Raw genomic sequence first — 21,241 nt, 5'->3', positions numbered from 1 at the left:
CCCAGCCAGATGGGTGGGGTACAAATAATAAATTATTATTATTATTATTATTATTATTATTATTATGCATATAATAATAGAATCATTGGATTGTAGAGTTGGAAGGGACCCCTGGAGTCATGTAGTCCAGCCCCCCTGTGATGCAGGAATCACAGCTGGACAGGAAGTTCTTGACCACAGGGTCACTGTTATGATACTACTGTCCACTGATGACCACAAGATTCCATTACTGCTACATGCTGCTATGATCAAGGCACTTTCAAGCAAGTACCAATTCTCTAGACATTTTTGCATCTGTCTTCACTCATAGAGCCACTCAGGAAAGTGACAAGACCTGACACTTAGGCTAAAGCTGTGCACAAATGATCTCTCAAAATCTTCCGCTCTACTTGTGGACCAAGGAAAACCACAAATGTTTTCCCCAATTTCTCTGTCAAGGGGAGGCATTCTCCAAGAGCTTCTTGGCATAGCTGTCATCTTTTCCCTTTTTAAAAGAGAAATTCCCTTATTCCGAATAGGATTCCTCACAAGAAAAGGGAAAAGTTGACAGCTATGTTTCTTGGGTAATGAGATTCACCGTCATCAAAACTGGCAGTAGCATGAGCTCGCTTCTTTCTTTCTTTCTTTCTTTCTTTCTTTCTTTCTTTCTTTCTTTCTTCCCTACCTTTTTCTTTTCTTTTTTTTTTTTTATTTGCAAATTTTACACACACAAAATGGAGAAAATAATGTATAAATAATACTAATAGTAACAAAGGGAGAGAAACCAGCATCTCACTATCTAAATACAGTAGATGCATTCATGGAGCGGAAGGATATCATAGAATCACAGAACTGTTGAGTTGGAAGGGACCCCAAGTCATCTAGTCCAACCCCCTGCAATGCAGGAATCTCAGCTAAAGCATCCATGACAGATGGCCATCCAACCTCTGCTTACAAACCCCCAAGGAAGGAGAGTCCACAGCCTCCCACAGGAGACCATTACACTGTGAAACGGCTCTTACTATCAGAAATTTCTTCCTGGTGTTTAGTTAGAACATCCTTTCGTGTAACTTGAAACCATTGGTTGGGTCCTACCCTCCAGAGCGGGAGAAAACTGTGGGATGTGAAACACAAGAGCAGTCAAGTACAACATTCCTAGAGTGAACATGTTTACACATGGGGAGGAATGTTTGTCCAGCCAGCAGGTAAACTTCCTGTTTCCTTCTGGGCTGGGACAGACTTCCTCTGCATGTGCCTAGAGGTGAGCGTGGCCTCACCTGTGCTGGTAACAACAAAAGCACAGGGCAGGGCAGCCATCTCTCTCTCTTTGACTACATGCATCAAAGAAGCAACATCTGCTTAGCCAAAGATTCTCTCTTGGTCTCCAGCCAAAAGAGGACAAAGGGACTGACTTCTTAGGAGACAGTTTCCAGGTGTATGTTACTTTTCTAAGCTAAGTCTGCCTTCTGGGATCCGACTGTGAACAGAATGTGAGTAAACTCATTTTATACTTTTATAGAAGACTGTGTCGTGTCTTATCTTTTATGAGGGAATAAGGGGAAAATACCAGAACAGTTATTATAGAGGTTTTAGCGAGCCTGAGCAAACGCATCCACTGTGAGTTTAGAAAAGGGGGATGTTACTCTGCTAAATTGTGAACTTGTTTACACAAGTTGGAAAAGGATATAATCAAACAATATATCCTCTCCTGCATCCCTGAACATTCCCACAAAAACAAGCTTGCTCCATTTTCCATGTGAGTTCCCATCTTCCATGCACTGGTGGAGGGAGGAGGATGGGAAGAGGGTTGTGAAGGGAGAAAAGAACTGAGATCCGGGAGCAAATAAATAAAAAATGGCTTAGAATAGAGGGTGAGGAAAGCAAGCAGGGCAATGCAGAAGAAAAGGAAGGCGAGGGGAAGGATGGGGAGGGGAAAGCCGAACATCTTTCTCTGCTCCCAGGCAGGTTATTTAAGAGCAGAGACAGCTCTCAGCCCCCAGGCAGGAGCAGCAGCAGCAGCCATTACTTCCACCCTAGTTGGAAGCATTGATTGAAAGCCCCCCACACTTCTCTCCCCATTCTTACAGCATCATATGAACTGGGGGAGGGAGACACAAAGAGGTGCCCCCTGCTCTCTTACTACCCTCCCTGCTAATGCACTCTGAAGTAACCTGGCAGTGCCAATGCACGGCGGTAAGGGAATGAGGTGGTGCATGAGCCCAGGATCTCACGTGCCAAGGAAGATGAGCCTCTCCGTTGTAAACAGAGGTCATGTTTTGTTGCTGCTGCTCCTCCTCCTGGATTTCGGAAAGGTCAAACAGTAGAATCTCCAAACCGATGCATTTATTGATTTTAAGTAGAAAGTGTACGGACCGCTTGATCTATTGGCTGTTGCTGGCTAACAGCCGTGGTGGCAAAGCTCTGCCACCATGCTCAGAGGCAGTAATGTTTCTGAATACCAGTTGCTGGATATGCACCCCATGATTATACTTGACTGATACTGTTTATGAAACTACACGCTTGTTAAACTGCAATAAATAAGCAGAAGTTTATGTTCCAATTTAACCCTGACTGGACTCAGTATTGTACCAGGTAGGGCCTGGGTGGTGGCAGCGAGAAATAAAGTGGTGGCACAGGGATCAATAGACGGTGAAACGTCCGGGGACCCTGTGTGATCGCCACACAAGGGAGGCTAGGCACAGGGCTTGCCATGGGGCAGTACAGTGGCTGGTCCTCCTGAGCATGAGAGAAGAAGCCACACCATGCTGGGACCCATTCTCTGTCAATTTCATTTCATCCCCCCCCCCCACTAAAAAAATGCACACCTGTGCACTCTCATCAGCCACAACCAGCATGACCAATAGTCGGTTATGATGAGCTGGAGGGTCACAGGTTAGTTAACCCAGATTATTCCAGCCCCCCCCCCCCGATATGGTTGGAACTTTTCCCCCTTTCCAATTCCATATCAGAGTGGCAGTGCAAATTACTGGAACATGCGGAAATGGTGCAATTGACTAACAGACTAAGAGGTAATACAACACAATTATTTATTCAGGAATGGGATGTGTACAAGAGAGATCTACAGAATAATAACAGTGGTACAATGTCAACAGCAACGTCTGAATGACCCTTGTCTAAACGAACTGTTAAGAAACAAGTAAAAAGGTACGAATTGTTGTAAGAAGGTATTAGAAAGTACAGAAAGAGTAAGGTAATAATGATAAGTACATTCATCACCAGAAAGGTTATATGCATTGGGAAATGATAGGAAGTCTATTCTATGTTAGCAAAAAAGATAGGAAAAAAAAGAGATTGTATAAATTTAATTTAAATCTATTTTTTGTAAACATATTAAGATTTATGATTGTTTTCATCTTGGCACATTGTGTATGTTATCTATGTATTTCAATAAAGCATTTAAACTGGGGGTGGGGGGAGGGAGAAAACCACAGATTGCTCCAGCCCCCTTCGAGTTTTGTGAAGGCCAGAGCGTTCCCTCCGTCTCACAGCTTTTCCACATGCCATGAATCTGCACCGCAATCACGTCACCCCTCAGCCTCCTAAGCTTAAGTCTTAAGAGTTTAGCTCCTTAAGTCTCATATCATAAGCCTTGTTTAAGCTGGTTGTTTAAGCTGGTCAGGGAGGCACAGCTGTGAGCGAGTTTGCTTTGTTATACCCACGGAATGTATTTTTCTCTTCTTCTTCTTTTTCTGGCCGTGAGAAGAGCAAAAGGTTGCACTGCTCAGTTTTCACATTGCCGGGTTGGAAATCTTCCTGGAAACCCAGTACACATTTTTTTGAATGCGTCTTCAATTTGAGGTTCTGGTAAAAAGTTTGAAAAAGACTTGAACATGCCAGTCACTTCCCCTCTTCCTTCCTCTGGGTCCAATCCAGCCTCTGATGGAGAACATGAGGCAGATGTTGCTGCCTTTCCTCACTCTAGCCATGGCTTGGGTGCTTGGAGGCAGCAGGCAGATGCAACCAAGAGGATGAGAAGCGCCGTCCCTGCAGGGAAACCAGTGCGGTCTAGTGGTTAGTGCTGGACTAGGACCTGAGAGACTAGGGTTCAAATCCCTACTTGGCCATGAAGCTCACTGGGTGACCTTGGGCCAGGTCTGCCTCTCTGCCTAACCTCTCTCACAGGGTTATTGTTGTGGGGATTAAATGAGGAGGAGCGAGAACCTCTGTTCCTCACTTCGAGCTCCTTGGAGAAAAAATGTTGGGTATAAATGCGACAAAATACTGTAAATAAATGGGCCTTGGCAGGTGCTCAGTAATGCCTAGCTTTGCTTCTGCTCCCTGTTTGACATTTTTAAGCAAGGCTGGTTGTCCACCTTTCAGTTGACTTCCTGCATTGGCAGGTGAATTTGACTCATAGACTTTTGAGGTCCTTCCACCTCTGTGATTCCATGATTTCCACACGCATCGTTTACGCAGTTATTGCTCGGTGACTTGCAGCTGAATAGGTGAACAGACTCCACTAACGGAGTCACATCGGATGTTAAAGCTCTGTCACATCCATGATGGCTGCTGCATGCATAGAAATCATCCTGACATTGTGTAGCCCATTACAAACGTGTTGATTTTCCCCCTTAGTTGAGTTGGAGTTCTTCTGTGAACTAGAATGATGCAGTTATCTAAAAGGTCTCTCTCTGGCCACTTCAACTCTTCTCAAAAGAATGATCGGTGAATTTCTGAATAAAGAATTCTAGGAGTGTGTGGAGCCTATCATTTTATGTCTATGGGATTTCCAGCTTTCCTATTCACCCATATGTTTGTAGAATCTGCATGGAGTATGTAGAATGGCCTTTCTTCCAGAAAGCCTTGGTACGCAATGAACTCTCCAAAGCAGACCTACCACCGATTTCATTTGGTTGTGTGATTGTTTTTCAACCTGCTCACAACTAGGTTTGCCTGTGAGTTTCTGCATCCAGCTACTACCCCTTCTGACTAACTTTGTGCATGCTGACCACAAAATAGCTTTCCCCCCTCCCTGAAAGAAGGTAAATCAGACAGAATCAAACAGAAGGAGAGTTTGGGATTAATGTCTGCAGAATCAGAATTACAATATCCAGGTCAGAAATCGCGCGTGCTGAATTCTTATTACCACATCATCACCAGGAAATATCTTGCAGAATGTAGGTCACCTGCTCTTTCAAGTATACTCATGGTTTTTATTTCCTCTCTTTCAGAACACAGAAAAAGTGCTCGTCCCTTCGGTCACGTTAATCGTAGGCTGTGGAGTGTCTTCCTTGACTCTCTTGCTTTTGATAATCATCTACATCTCAGTCTGGAGGTAAAGGTTCTACTCTCCTCCATTCATAAATACATATTCTCATTTGCATATTTGTATCTCTGTCTGAAACCATAAATCTATAGTTACTTTTTGTCATTCCTAGCGATGTCTACAGCACACTTTAATGCTCTGCGGTAATTCATTTATGCATTCTCTTAAATACTGGGAGAGATAAGAAGGCATCTGGAAGTCATGAGGTCTACTGTGAATCGTGAGACAATTGTAGGTGTGTTTGTAACCTCCCTGAGAAATTTCCCTAGCCTTAACTAGAGTGCCAATTTATACTTCACCAAAAAGTGAAGTAAAAAAAAAACACCATACAGATATTCATATTCTTTTATTTATTTATTCATCTCTAATGATCAGTGGATCAAGGTCCGTACAGTTAAAGCTATGGTTTTCCCAAGAGTGATGTATGGAAGTGAGAGCTGGACCATAAAGAAGGCTGATCACCGAAGAATTGATGCTTTTGAATTATGGTGCTAGAGGAGACTCTTGAGAGTCCCATGGACTGCAAGAAGATCCAACCTATCCATTCTGAAGGAAATCAGCCCTGAGTGCTCACTGGAAGGACAGATCGTGAAGCTGAGGCTCCAATACTTTGGCCACCTCATGAGAAGAGAAGACTCCCTGGAAAAGACCCTGATGTTGGGAAAGATGGAGGGCACAAGGAGAGGGGGACGACAGAGGATGAGATGGTTGGACAGTGTTCTTGAAGCTACCAGCATGAGTTTGACCAAACTGCGGGGGGCAGTGGAAGACAGGAGTGCCTGGTGTAGTCTGGTCCATGGGGTCATGAAGAATCGGACACGACTAAATGACTAAACAACAATGATCAGCTAATTGTCTAGGTTTGAATGACTGGATTGTCCAATACTGCAAAACCAGTTGTGCAGTGTGTTGCCTAGGGCTCTGCCTCAGTTGTAGTGCAGGTGTGTGTAGCTTAGGATACCCTATGAACTCCCAGCACCGAATGGATCAGGCCCATGGTTGGCAATAAAGCTTTAATACTGGTCGTGTTCTGAATAAAGCTAAAGTAGGAGTGAGGGAAGAGGAACATGGGTGGCGCTGTGGGTTAAACCACAAAGCCTAGGACTTGCCGATCAGAAGGTTGGCAATTTGAATCCCCGCAACAGGGTGAGCTCCCGTTGCTCGGTCCCTGCTCCTGCCAACCTAGCAGTTCGAAAGCACGTCAAAGTGCAAGTAGATGAATAGGTACCACTCCGGTGGGAAGGTAAACAGCGTTTCCGTGCGCTGCTCTGGTTTGCCAGAAGCGGTTTAGTCATGCTGGCCACATGACCCAGAAGCTGTACGCCGGCTCCCTCGGCCAATGAAACGAGATGAGTGCCACAACCCCAGAGTCGTCCACGACTGGACCTAATGGTTAGGGGTCCCTTTACCTTTACCTTTAGGAGTGAGGGAACCTGTGGCCCTCCAGATGTTACTGAATTCCAACTCTCATCACTTCTGATAACAACTTTCCTAAGAGTTCCCAAACCACACTCCATCTGTTTACCAAGAAGCAGTACTGGGTGGAGGAATGTCAAAAAGAGTTGCTTAATCATTTTTCTCTTGCCCACCAGCCCATGACTTTATTTTTATCTATTTAGTGAACACGGCCAACTTGGGATGGCTTTAAAAGAGGATTGGACAAATTCATGGAGGACAAGACCATGATGCTATGCACCACCATCCCCATCCACTGTTGGAGGCCGTAGGGTTGGAACCACACATAGGAAGAGTGCTGTTGTACTCAGATTCTGTGTGTGGCCTTCCATTGGTTGACCACCATGATAACAGTTTGCTGGATTAGATGGGCCATTGTCCTGATCTAGTAGTGCTCTTACATTCAGATAGAAATCATCTAAAGCTAAGGCTATCCATGGGGAAGGACATTGTGGATCTGGGACCATCCATCTGGTGGTGTGATGGCCTGGGACTCGGACTCAGACTCAGAGCCAGAGGAGTCTCAGTCCACACTGGATCCTTTGCCTCAGGCGGCATCTGAACCTAGTCTGGAGCCTGATCCTGAAGAGTCCCAGTCTGCACAGGTTCCCCTGCAACAAACACCAGCTGGGCCGAGTCAGGAGCCTGAGCTGGCTCCAGATGCGGGGATTACCTCGTTGCCTCCAGCTGGGCCATCACTTACAGCTGCTCCACGACCAGTTGGGTCAGGAGAGGCTGAGGAAGCCTCTGGGTCTAGTAACCCACTGACATCTCCTGAGCTGCAGAGACTGAGGTCTGAGAGAAGGAGAGACCTGAGTACTCGCAGGAAGAGTGCTTGCCTTCAGGCAAAACAGGGAGGTGAGTCGCTGGGGGATCAGGACCGGCCGTTACCCTGACAGAGATAAAAGGCTGTCGGACCCCTCCCCAGGTTGCGGGAGCAACATTGCTGTTTGCCAGAACCTGTCTGAGATCATGTGCCTGATCTCGCCTGGTTTCCTGCCTCGTGTCCTGCCTTGGCCCTGTCGGACTGACACCTCATGGAACCCTTGGATTCGGGATCAGACCTGGACCTCATTACTCAGGTTACCCCCGGGCCCAGCACAGGTGGAGAATAAAGCTATCATTGGTTTCTAGGCATGGTAACTGTGTTCTACCTCCACCATCAAGCACCGTATTCCTCTTTATAGCAGCTTCTGGGAATCACAACTAGGAGAGAGCTGTTGCGGTCTCGTCCTGCTTGCGGACTTCCCAGTCTGGTTGGCCACTGTGAGAACAGAATGTTGGACTAGATGGGTCTTTGGCCTGACCCAGCAGGGCTCTTCTGATATTCCCATGCTCATTTTACACTGTCAAACGTGGGTTTGCCACCACACATACACACGATAAGACAATACAATAGAGTTGGGGAGCTAGAATGGGGAATAGAAAAGGTTTTTATGGTTGAGAGTTGGAGTGGTCTCCCACATCTGCTTCCATCTTTCCAAAATTGCGGGGGAATTTCATTAAATCTGGGAGATGCAGGTGCAAACAGGTCTCCTCTTAGTGGCTGGTGTCCTCCAAGAAAGAATTGCAGAGCCATAGATGGAACCAACAGCCATAGATGGAAGCCCCCCTGCCCTTACTCCTGGGTAAAGCATCATTGCCATTGGGAAGAGGCATAGCTCAATGGTAGAGCATCTGCTTTGCGCATCAAAGGTCCAAGGTTCTATCGCTGGCATCTCCAGGGCACGTCCACTGCCAGGCAGAGTAGGCATTTCTGAGCCACATGGACCAAGGACAGCTTATTATTCCATGAAGCAAACAGAAGAGGAACACAGTGAACCAAGAGTGGGGCTTTTTTTCACCCCTTCTTCAGTTCCGCAGCCAATATTTCCGAGGGCTTCCAGCTCAGAGCAGCACGCATCTGTCACTGCCCTGGATCCTAGTTGCAACTGGCCGCTGGCTGGCTGAGCTACAATCTCACGTTTTAATAATCCGAGGTTTTGCAGCCTTTGCCACTTTGCAGCCTCCTCTAGGCTTACAGCCAGCGGGAAGCTTAACCCGCTGACACCATTTCTTCGGATTGATCTATGTCCAGACCCAGGGGACCGCGGAAAATGCTTCCAGCAGTGACAAATAGCAGAGAGGCAGCAGAGAGGCAAGGATCTTTGGGGGTGGGGGATGGGGAGTGGATTCCTGTGTGTGTGTGTGTGTGTGTGTGTGTGCGCATTCATGTGTGTCTAGATCCATTGTACATCTAGGTAGGGTAATGGTTTCATTTGGAATGGTGAATCACATGTGACCCAGCAAGCCGAGCCGAAACCCAGTAACATAAAAAGTCCCTGCTGGATCAGGCCAATGGCCCAACTGGTCCAGCATCCTATTCTCATGGTGGCCAACCAGCAAGCAGGATTCTGCCACAAGAGGTCTCTCCCCTCACGTGGTTTCCAGGAACTGGAATTCAGAAGTGTTGCTGTCTCCAGCTGTGGAGACAGGGCAGAGCCATTGTGCCCTATAGCCATTGATAGCCCTCTCCATGAATTTATCTAATCTTTTTAAAAAGGTTGGTGGTCACCACTGCCTCCTGTGGGAATGAGTTCCATAGTTTAACTATGCACTGAAGGAGGAGGAGGAGGAGGAGGAGGAGGAGGAGGAGAAGAAGAAGAAGAAGAAGAAGAAGAAGAAGAAGAAGAAGAAGAAGACAACAACGACCACACCCACCAATCTGGCTGGGTTTCCCGAGCCACTCTGGGTGGCTTACTTAATCGCTGTCTAACTTACAAAGGAGGGACGTGGGTGGCGCTGTGAGTTAAACCACAGAGCCTAGGACTTGCCGATCAGAAGGTTGGCGGTTCAAATCCCCGTGACGGGGTGAGCTCCCGTTGCTCGGTCCCTGCTCCTGCCAACCTAGCAGTTTGAAAGCACATCAAAGTGCAAGTAAATAGGTACCACTACGGCGGGAAGGTAAACGGCGTTTCCGTGCGCTGCTCTGGTTCGCCAGAAGTGGCTTAGTCCTGCTGGCCACATGACCCGGAAGCTGTACGCTGGCTCCCTCAGCTCCTCCGGCTAATAAAGCGAGATGAGCAACCCCAGAGTCGGCCACGACTGGACCTAATGGTCAGGGATCCCTTTACCTTTAACTTACAAAAGTCCTTTTTTTTCAGTACAGTCATACCTCGGGTTGAAGTTGCTTCAGGTTGAGCGCTTTCGGGTTGCACTCCGCTTCCGGGTTTCACCGCTTGCGGATGCGCAGACGGTCAAAATGATGTCAAGTGCATGTGCGGAAGCAGCAAATCGTGACCCATGCATGCGCAGACGCGCAGACATGGGTTGTGTTTACTTCAGGATGCGAACAGGGCTCTGGAACGGATCCCGTTCGTATCCAGAGGTACCACTGTATAGCAAAATATAGATAATTTGCTTCCAATTACGGGCGCCTCCAGACTGTTAGTTTATTGTTGTTTTGCAAGCAACATGTCACTGAAGCACATAATAATAAGGTCGGGCTCTATCCAGTACTGCAGCTCTGCTGGTGCAATGGGTTTCATGTGTAAATGGAGCTTCCTCTTCCTGTTATCTGGCCCCCTCCTAGCTTCCTGCGCACCCACAGAATCATTTCTGGAGGGTTAAGGAAGAGTAGGGAGAGGAGAGGAAACAGAAGTCCCGTTACACCTGCATAACTGTGCCCACAGAGCATTGAATATGATCCAGAACCATAGAAGTCATTCACATGCACATTCACACTGCAGAAAGCTAATCGAAACCACAAGATTTTGCATATAATGCCATTTCAGCTGGTTTGACACTATATATTCCATGTGACGTTATGGGGTTACATCGGGGGAAAGAGTCAGTTTGCCCCAGCCTTCCTGTGCTGTGGCAGCTCCCTCTGTCTGTTTGCCCCAAAAAAGCACGACATGGCACAACTGTGCAGTTTCCGTTCCCTCTCCTCCTTGAAGTCCTGCTGAAATTACACTGGCTGTAATTTTGTGGTGGTGGCGGCGGCAGCAGCAGCTGTCATATCAGGAACAAGTTCCTTGAATTGGTAGACCAGCTGGCTGCTTTCCTGCAGCCGGATTTGGCCCGAGGTCCACCAGCTGCCAACCCTTAGTAGGACAGAACAAACAGAAATGTGGGGCTTGAAAGGAACTGAAAATCATCCAGCATTGTCCCTTGAAACCAAGATGAGGTCCTCTATATCCAGAGGTGGCACCTCCCACTTCGCTGCTTGAGGCAAAACAGGAACGTGCCACCATGCCTCCTCGCTGTTGGTGCATTCCATATTTTGGGAGCTGCCTCAGAGAGAACTCTCCCCTAAGCTGCCAGCCACAATGCTATGGAAGGCAGCAAACCTACCAAGCAGGCACCCTCTGCCTATCTTAATCTCTGGGTGTGTCTGTAAGGAAGGAGATGGTCCTTGCTTAAGTTAAAGGTAAAGGGACCCATGACCATTAGGTCCAGTCGCGGACATCTATGGGGTTGTGGTGCTCATCTCGCTTTATTGGCCAAGGGAGCTGGCGTACAGCTTCCGGGTCATGTGGCCAGAAGAACTAAGCCGCTTCTGGCGAACCAGAGCAGCGCACGGAAATGCCATTTACCTTCCCACTGGAGTGGTACCTATTTATCTACTTGCACTTTGACATGCTTTCGAACTGCTAGGTTAGCAGGAGCGGGGACCGAGCAACGGGAGCTCACCCCGTCACGGGGATTCGAACCACCGACCTTCTGATCGGCAAGCCCTAGGCTCTGTGGTTTAATCCACAGCGCCACCTTGAATTGGGTCTGTAAGCTAACAGGTCCCATGAGGGTCACAGCCAGAGATGGTGCAGGGGAATTCAATTCAGTTCATCATCTAAAGGTATAACAACCTCATTTCCACTTTCCAATATGATATGCAGACTGAAACACAGGCTTCTTCCAAAATTCGCATTTCTTCAAATTCTGTAGTGCAGTGTTCCAGCCTAGTAATGTGTGCAGAAATGCAGGTACTAGCTAGGGCACAGTGTGCATTAAACTGCATTGCATTAGGGAAAACGGTTTTCCAAGAAAGTGTATACCATGTAAAGGTGCGTACAAAATGTGCACAAGGAGAAGTTCTCACTAGAAGGATTTTCATGAGGTCCTTTTTCAAAAAAAATGTGGAGAATTTAGGATCAGAAAAATGGGGCATTGGTTGAAATTGAATTTGGCAGATTTCCCCATTCCCATGACCAGCCTTTTGACAATTTGCAGATCATGGATCTAAGGCTCTGTCCTTCCGTCTACCTTTTTCTTCGTCTTCTGTAGGTACATCCGTTCCGAACGTTCCGTCATCCTTATCAACTTCTGCCTCTCCATCATATCTTCCAACGCTCTCATCCTGATTGGGCAAACCCAGACCCGGAATAAGGTAGGAATTTGCCCAGGTTTTTTGTTGTTGCTGCTGTTACGATAGCTGAACTCCCAGGGAGAGACATTCATTTGCTTTCCTTCGGCTCATTATTTTGTTCTCTGAACGTACCACTGAATGGTAAAATTACACATGTATCACCTTTTAGAATCCGGGGAGCATCTTTACTGTTTCTAAGAAGAATAAGGAGAAAGACTTCAGCTGTGATGCATTTTGAGTTTCTGCCTAGAGTTAGCTCTCTCTGACTCCCACCGCCCCCGTCCCCTTGGCACTTTCCTGCAAGAACAGGACCAGTTTGCGAGGTTCAGTGGTTTCTATCTCTCAAATTCAAAAAGACAGATTGACCAAAGGGAGGCAGAGGAGAATGTTCCACTTAATAAATGTTCTGCTCTTCCATAGCACCCCTTTCATACACCAAGCCTGGAGCCAGTTGCTGACCTTAATTAAGAAACCCTAACCCACACGCATTTCCTAGATAGGTAAATAGGAGGGAACATATTCCAAATGTTGTGGAAGCTTTTGAATGGCTTTTAAGCATGTTTTGGAGAAATTTGGAGAAGGTCTATGAGCCATTAGAGCTCAATCGAACCTCCATGTACTTCAACGGCATACCTTTGAACAATAGCTATTGTGGACACACAAACAAAAGAAGAAGAAGAGAAAAATGATCTTGCAAAGCAGTCCTTAAGTTGATGCATATTCAAGGCCTGGGTAGTGTCTGCAAGATGGTGGTGAATATCAGGGCTGTGCTGTGCCTGGATTTCAAACTGAACTGGGCCCATTTGGGCCCATGCAAGATTTGGCTGAAATGTGTTGAGGTAGCCCCAGATCCCCCCAAGCTGTATCGGGCCCAACCCAAATATTCTAAGGCTGTCAAAAAGCAGGGCAGTTGGGCAACTGAGGAGGAGGAGATGTATGCTGGATCTGGCAGCACCAACCTGAACTGGACTACCAAATTTGGACTACCACTAGCCTTGACAGGACTACCAGACTTTTCTGGTCCTGGCCCTGCTCTGTAGGACGCAACATCCCCATCCTAACTGTTCATGGCCAGACTGCAACCTGGGAGCCTAGAAAGGACACTGTGTTTAAAATAATTTAGCAGTCAGTTACTGCACATGGAAGTAGCTGTTTTTGGCTACCGTGGTTAGGAGCCATCTGCCTCCACAAAATATTTTACTCCCATTTACGAGACTTTGGGCGGAATTCAACATCACGCTAAGTGGATAGCATCATTCATTCATTTATTCATTCATTCAATCAGTCTCTATACCACCCTTCATCCGATGATCACAGGGCAGTTTAGAATATAAAAAACACACAAAAAATACACACCATTGTGCCAAACAAAAATAATAGAAGTGAGCATGCACACGAAAGCTCATATCAATAACAAACTTAGTTGGTCTCTAAGGTGCTACTGGAATGATTTTTTATTATTATTTATTTACTACGGCAGACCAACATGGCTACCTACCTGTAACCCCCCCCCCAAAAAAAAAGATTGTTTAATTAGTCAAAAGCAGTTTCAGCTTGCCAGATGGAATGATCCCCTTTATCCTCCCCCTGAATGCTGTTCTGGGGGTTTTCCTGATCCCCCCAGAACAACTTTTTGGGAGAGAGTGAGAGACATGTGGTGGGAGGAGAAGGGGTTAAGTCCCATCGTGTGAGCAGAATTCCTTGTTTAGAACTTCTGCTGCTAGGACACATTCGGTGAATCCTGCCCATCAATGCTCACTGTTTCAGCATTTTTGTGGCTATACATTCCAGAGGTCAGTTATGGACAGAAAGACTAACCCTTTGACTTTTCTTAAGCTTGCTGCATTTCCAGTGTCATCAACAACCACTAGGAGCAAATAACCAACAGAATAACAGCAGCAGTAACAATGACCAGGTTTGCAGGTCACATCGAAGTATAGTTTAATACATCAGCATTAAACCATGGTTTGTTTTAAACAACGGTTTGATGTGATGTGCAAATTGGGTCAATTTAAATTCTCAGCTGCAAGGGAAGAAAAGCTAGGCACAAGCTGAGCAAAGAGGCAATGTTGGATAGTGGTTAGAGTGTTGGTCTAGGAACTGGGAGACTAGGGTTCAAATCCTTGCTCGACCATGAAACTCACTGGGTGACCTTGAGCTTGTCACTCCCTCTCAGCCTAACCCACCTCACAGGGTTGTTGCGAGGATTAAATAAGGAGCGGGAGAACCATGTGACCACCTCAAGCTCCTTGGAAGAAGAGGTGAGATATGAATGGAATAAATAAAATATTCTGAACTCCGTATCAGACATTTATGCCAACGTCTTTTGAAGGCATTCAAATTATGGACAGCTCTCGATGAAATCTGTCAATCACCATCGATCTGAAAGTGAGAAATAGCTGGAAGGGCAGATCTGGCACCAGATTCTCCCATGCGAACAGATCTTCATCAAAGCAATCAGATTAATGGCTCATCTTGATTTGGGGAAAGTGGCACTAAAGTAGAGACAGAAGGATAAAGACGTAATTGAAGGTGATCAAGCAAAAGGGTTGCTTCATTTTTTATTTCCGTCAATGGATTTTTGTAGGGAGATTTTTTCCCGTAAGATGAAGATACCTGGAGAGGAGAGGAATGAAAAGAGTCCTGCCCATTTCCTTCAGTACAGTTCACATTGCTCCCCTATGAATAATAATAATAATAATAATAATAATAATAATAATAATATAATAATAATAATAATAATAATAATAATAATAATAATAATTTATTTATACCCCACCCATCTGGCTGAGTTTCCCCAGCCACTCTAGGTGGCTCCAAACAGAATATTAAAAACACAATAAAGCACCAAACAATAAAAACTTCCCTAAACAGGGCTGCCTTCAGATGTCTTCTAAAAGTCTGGTAGATGTTTTTCTCTTTGACATCTGGTGGGAGGGCGTTCCACAGGGCGGGTGCCACCACTGAGAAGGCCCTCTGCCTGGTTCCCTGTAACCTCACTTCTCGCAATGAGGGAACCGCCAGAAGGCCCTCGGCGCTGGACCTCAGTGTCCGGGCTGGATGATGGGGTGGAGATGCTCCTTCAGGTATACAGGACCGAGGCCGTTTAGGGCTTTCAAGGTCAGCACCAAGTTGTGCTCTGAAACGTACTGGGAGCCAATGCAGATCTCTCAGGACCAGTGTTATGTGGTCCTGGCAGCCACTCCCAGTCACCAGTCTAGTTGCTACATTCTGGATTAATTCGTGTGTGGGTGTGGGTGTGTGAGAGAGAGAGGGAGAGAGAGAGAGAGAGAGAGAGGGAGGCATTAAAACTTCCAACTGCTTTAGAGTCGTCTTTAGCAGCTAGCAGTGCTTTTGTTGTTCCAACTTCCATTTCTCTGTGTCTTTATGGCGTCCCTACTCCCCTGACAAACACACACACACACATTTTCCACCTGTGTGCACCCCTAGTGAATAGTGCCCCTCTCTGCATTTATGAGAGCCTTTGAAGATGAAAGCAGTACATTTAAAAGATGCATATTTTTGCTCCTGGTCACATTAGACAAAAGGGATGATGAAGAAGAAAGGCGCCCGCCTAGCCAATCTCTCTCTCTCTCTCTCTCTCTCTCTCTCTCTCTCTCTCTCTCTCTCTCTCTCTCCGCTGCAGCTTGGCAGCCTTTTTGATTATTAAATCACGCTTGGCCAAGCATTGCCGCCTGCTTCAAAGGACAAGAAAAGGTTTTGCTACTGAAGACAGAAGGGAAAGGGCCTCGATGGGTTAGAATCCCGGGGAAGGAGTCACGGCTGCAGCCACTGCCTAAGCCAGAATGTTTGGATTGGAGCTGGTTTAGTATTGATACCCATAGGATAGCTCAGTTGGTTAGAGCATGGTGCTGATAATGCCAAGGTTGCAGGTTTGATCCCCATATGGGAGAGCTGCATACTAGATGATCGTCAGGGTCTCTTCCAGAATCTACGTTTCTATGATTCTGTTCTATGAATCTGTTTCAAACCAAATACTCACATATTAGATGTTTTGTAGGCAGGGATCCCAGAGGCTCATACATAGACTGGGCTGCCTTTGACTTGACCCAAAGTGAGTATGCATCCCTAACAAGTTTCCTCCTCAATGCCAAAGCCTTACATCCCATTTTAGCTGATGAGGACACTGAGATCCAGTGCCAAGGGCCTTCTGGCGGTTCCCTCATTGCGAGAAGTGAGGTTACAGGGAACCAGGCAGAGGGCCTTCTCGGTAGTGGCACCCGCCCTGTGGAATGCCCTCCCTTCAGATGTGAAGGAAATGAGCAGCTGTCCTATCTTTAAAAGACATCTGAAGGCAGCCCTGTTTGGGGAAATTTTTAATATTTAATGCTGTACTGTTTTTAACACTTGATTGGGAGCTGCCCAGAGTGGCTGGGGAAACTCAGCCAGATGGGCGAGGTATAAATAATATATTATTATTATTATTATTATTATTATTATTATTATTATTATGGAACGGGGAGTGGAAGACAATTACCTGCCCTTCTTCTTCTCCTATATACGTAATAAAGTGTATATCAGCATCTTCCCTTTCGCCATCACTTGTCTGAGAAGTCCGAAGTAACAGTTCCTTCCGATAGGCCTCGTCTTTATATATTCTAATGCAGGCAGAGCCAGCTGGCAGCCCTCGGGGAAACCTAGATAGTGACAGCAGCAAAGTTCAGAAAGGGAGCATTCATAATTCAGACTCCTCGGTTCAGAAATCCCTCAGCCATTTCGAGCTGTGCCAAGCCTCCTCTGAGATTTGGCTCGGCTCATAATGGCTTGGCACCAGCCCTCCGCCAACACTTGCCATTCCTGCTCCCAGTTTGTATTATTTTTAGAACTTCCACCCCACATTTCCACTCCAGGAAGGGGTTGCTCAAAACGGCTTACAAATCTAAAAGCAAGCATAAAAGCAAACCATTAAAACACTGGGAGGGGGGCCAGAAAGTGGTTGTCTGGTTTTTTTGTTATATAAAAATGACTTGTTTGGTGTGTGTGTGTGTCTAAAAAAATAAATAAACAAGAGACTCGGCCTAAAAAGTTATTGTGGCATACTGTCCCTTTACCTCCTGGGTAGGCAAACTAAGGCCCAGGGGCCAGATCCAGCCCAATCGCCTTCTAAATCCTGCCTGCAGAAAGTCCTGGAATCAGCATGTTTTCACATGAGTAGAATGTGTCCTTTTATTTAAAATGCATCTCTGGGTTATTTGTGGGGCCTGCCTGGTGTTTTTACATGAGTAGAATGTGTGCTTTTATTTAAAATGCATCTCTGGGTTATTTGTGGGGTATAGGAATTCGTTCATTTTTATTTTATTTTTTCAAAATATAGTCCGGCCCCTGACAAGGTCTGAGGGACAGTGGGCCGGCCCCCTGCTGAAAAAGTTTGCTGTCCCCTGCTTTACCTCTTATGGTCCAGCTGTCTGTTGCCCTTGACTTTCTCCTCTTTCTTCTTACACATGTCATTTCTCTCTCGCACTTTTCCAGGTGATATGCACCTTGGTGGCTGCCTTCCTTCACTTTTTCTTCCTCTCCTCCTTCTGCTGGGTGCTGACCGAAGCCTGGCAATCTTACATGGCTGTGACGGGCAGGCTGCGAAACCGCATCATCCGTAAACGCTTCCTGTGTCTTGGATGGGGTGAGGATCCCTTGCTCAAACCTGGAGGTGGGAAGGGGGGGGGAAAGCAATCACACCTTTCAGCAAATGCACCCAGTGCTGAGCATCAGCTGAAGCTCAAATGGGTGGATTTGAATCATACTGAAAAGGGGTTCCTCTGCTCAGAATCCCAAAATCTATATTGCAGTGTTAAGGCATGGAACCCAGAAGGAGACACTGGTTTTGATGCATGAATCTGAAATAACACCACACACACCCATATTCATTTAATCTCTGTTTGAATTCATTTTGAGGGGGGAAATCAGGAGAAAGGTTGCAACTCAGTGATAGATGCTGGGGACTGAACCTGGGACATTCTACATGCAAAGCAGCTGTTCTTCCACTAAGCTGTGGAAATTCCCCATTATGGTGTGTATCAGTATCAGGCATCTTTCTATGTGCCAGCAAAGAGAAGCATGGCTTGTTATGGTGCTGGGATGCTCACTTGGTTTGTGGTTGATCTTTTCAAACGTTGCTTGAGCATGGAATTTAGAATTCAGTACCATTAGTTTTCCTTAAGGAAATGACTGGGAATGCAGCCGGCTTCACATCTTGGTGTAGAAAGCTGCAGAAAGTACCATTCTCCTGGAGATTTAAAATTCAAATCCCCCAGTGCAAAACAGTTGCAATACATATGGATATTATTGCGGCATGAGTTGACTGTGCAATTGCTCCAGTGGGATGGATTGCTCAGATGCAGAGTCCGAACAGCTGACTTGAGAAATCTATCCTCATCTACATGGGTGGGATTGTTCTGCCACAGTGCACGTTGTGTTCAGAGTGGTGCTGGTTACTGGGTCTCTCTTAAAAACACAGTAAGCATTTCAGGTTGCTCCTCCCACTTCCTGGATAGCTAGATCAGTGGTGTAATGGTTAGGGTGTTAGACTAGGCCCTCACAGACTGAGCTTCAAATCCCCACTTACCCATGAAGCTTGCTGGGTTATCCTTGTCGGAATCTCCACTACGACCGAGATACTCCTCCGGTCGAGCCTTCGGAATCTCCTATGATGATGGTTAACGACCCGAGCCTTTGATAAGGCTCCAGGCACATTCCCCATTCAGCAGAGTATCAAAGCAGCAGAACAGATGAGAAATTTGAGCTACATTGCTAGGTTTTATTTCTAACTATGCAGACAGAAAAGAAATATATATGCTCTCTCTGTGAAAGGCAGAGAGCAACTGGAAAACAAAGGAACAGGAAACCAGTAACATCACATCTGTCTCCTGTCTTCCGTGAGACTTCCAACAGCCTGGAATCTCTGGAATGCAAAACAGAGTCTTATGACTCCAAGCACTGCACAGTGGCATAAACAGAAACCAACAAGCCTGGGCCAGTCTAACCTGCCTTACAGGGTTGTTGTGTGGATAAAATGAGGAGGCAGAGAGAACCATGTATGCCACTTTGAGCTGTGGAATAAGAAATGTAAGCGAAGGGAAGGAGATTACAGGGCAGATGAATTTTAAGAGTGTGACTAGTTACTTTGTGGCTCATACTGCAATCTGTGCAAAATGCCTCTGAATAGTCACATCACTGCAAGTTCAGCAGCATAACTACTTTATAAAAGGATTTGGGGGCTGGGTGGGTGAGAGGAGAACTGGAGATTATTCCCTGGTTCAGATTTCAATTCAAAGCAGAGAAGAATTAGGGCACCTGTTGCACACTTCTTCTTTGAGGGGAAAATTAGGCTTGTTCATACATTCCACTGAACACAGGTTCAATGCATATCCTGTTCCAGTCAAGCAAACGTAGAAGCCAACAAGATCTAAAAGGTAAGTGATTAAACTTCTGAGCCGATACATTTCAAGATTCCTCCTATTATTCTCAGTTGCTGAGAATCGCAAGTGGGGAGAGTGTTGTTGCACTCAGGTCCGGCTGATGGACTTTCCATAGGAATCTGGCAATTTTTCACAACGTAGTGTGTTTTGTAGATTTTCAACAATGTATGATTTTTAATGCACACTTCCCCAATACACAGTTCTGCACACTTTTTCTTGGTCGGGAAACCGATCAACTCAATTTGCTAAACTTCAAAGGATAGCTGCAGTTCGGTTTGCATATTATTTTCAGAAGTGTAGCTTTGCATTAAAATGAAAACTGAACTGAATTGCCCCCCACCCCTCAATCCCTAAGGGATATTCTTTCTTTCTGCACCTCTGGCTGTGACCAAAGTTACAAAGTCAGCTTCACTGCGGCAGCCTGCTGCTTGCTTGGCCCTGAGCTAGGTAATCCTTTAACCTCTTGGATTTCCCCAGGGTGGTGTTGATTTGAGTGGAACTCCTCTGAGAATTTAAAAGGATCTGTTTCACCCTTCACACGGAAAGGTATTAGAGGATTGAATGGCAGACATTTGGGGCCATGTTCTGCTCTGGGATGCATCCTAGCCAGTAGGAAAAGAGAAACGTCCCATGAGCGTCAAGCAGAATATTTTCTCTCTCAAGAGACGTGTGTTGTGGGAGAAATTTCCCTTTGGGATTCAAATACGGAGGCTTACAGTCAATTCCCAGTTAGCAAGACCTTGTTCAATAATGTGTTACTGGACTGAGAGCTTTCCATAAGGATACGCTCTCTATAGGTAAAATGTGTCATCTTGGCTGTTCCATCCTCCTCCCCAACCACCTTCTGCCACCTCATTGCTCTATCATCTTTCCATCCAACCACCAGGGGTGGTTTTGTTGTTTAGTCGTTTAGTCGTGTCCGACTCTTCGTGACCCCATAGACCAGAGCACGCCAGGCACTTCTGTCTTCCACTGCCTCCCGCAGTTTGGTCAGACTCATGTTGGTAGCTTCGAGAACACTGTCCAACCATCTCATCCTCTGTCGTCCCCTTCTCCTTGTGCCCTCCATCTTTCCCAACATCAGGGTCTTTTCCAGGGAGTCTTCTCTTCTCATGAGGTGGCCAAAGTATTGGAGCCTCAGCTTCACGATCTGTCCTTCCAGTGAGCACTCAGGGCTAATTTCCTTAAGAATGGATGCGTTTGATCTTCTTGCAGTCCATGGGACTCTCAAGAGTCTCCTCCAGCACCAAGGGGTGGTTTTAGGATAGAGCAACTTGGCACCACACTGCAAAGCACCACAAGCAAAGCGGCAGAATGGATTGTGTGAGGCGGAGAGTGCCACAAAGGACACTGCTGAAATTTGAGAGCCCCAAGTCTCCCACTGCAACCACAGTTATTGGAAACACTTACTCAGTCCCCCCCCCCTTTTAAAGCATTTCTGTAGCTTCCTCCTTGTACCCTTTTCATGTTATCCTTCAGTCATTAGAGAGGATGCGGGTAGCACTGTGGTCTAAACCACTGAGTCTCTTGGGCTTGCCAATCAGAAGGTCAGTGGTTCGAATCCCCGCAACGGGGTGAGCTCCCGTTGCTCGGTCCCTGCTCCTGCCAATCTAGCAGTTCGAAAGCATGTCAAAGTGCAAGTAGATAAATAGGTACCGCTCCGGCGGGAAGGTGTTTCCATCACGGTGTTCTGTTGCGCCAGAAATGGTCTCGTCCTGCTGACCACATGACCCAGAA

General features: G+C 46.3%; 1 protein-coding gene across 4 annotated transcripts in view; it reads left to right on the top strand.

The window, feature by feature from the left end:
- ADGRB1 (adhesion G protein-coupled receptor B1) overlaps positions 1-21,241 on the top strand; it is a 381,525-nt gene that overhangs the window by 300,516 nt on the left and 59,768 nt on the right. For all 4 annotated transcript variants that reach the window (XM_081012479.1, XM_081012478.1, XM_081012481.1 and 1 more), the window contains exons 19-21: positions 5,172-5,275; positions 11,987-12,089; positions 17,559-17,709. In XM_081012479.1, the coding sequence (XP_080868605.1) occupies positions 5,172-5,275; positions 11,987-12,089; positions 17,559-17,709 (358 nt within the window). The remainder of the gene's footprint in view (positions 1-5,171; positions 5,276-11,986; positions 12,090-17,558; positions 17,710-21,241) is intronic.

Source organism: Podarcis pityusensis, assembly GCF_964106645.2.
Source record: "Podarcis pityusensis genome assembly, chromosome: 7".
Classification (NCBI taxonomy): Eukaryota; Metazoa; Chordata; class Lepidosauria; order Squamata; family Lacertidae; genus Podarcis; species Podarcis pityusensis.
The sequence above is the reverse complement of the archived record's forward strand: the minus strand, read 5'-3'. Positions and strand labels throughout refer to the sequence as shown.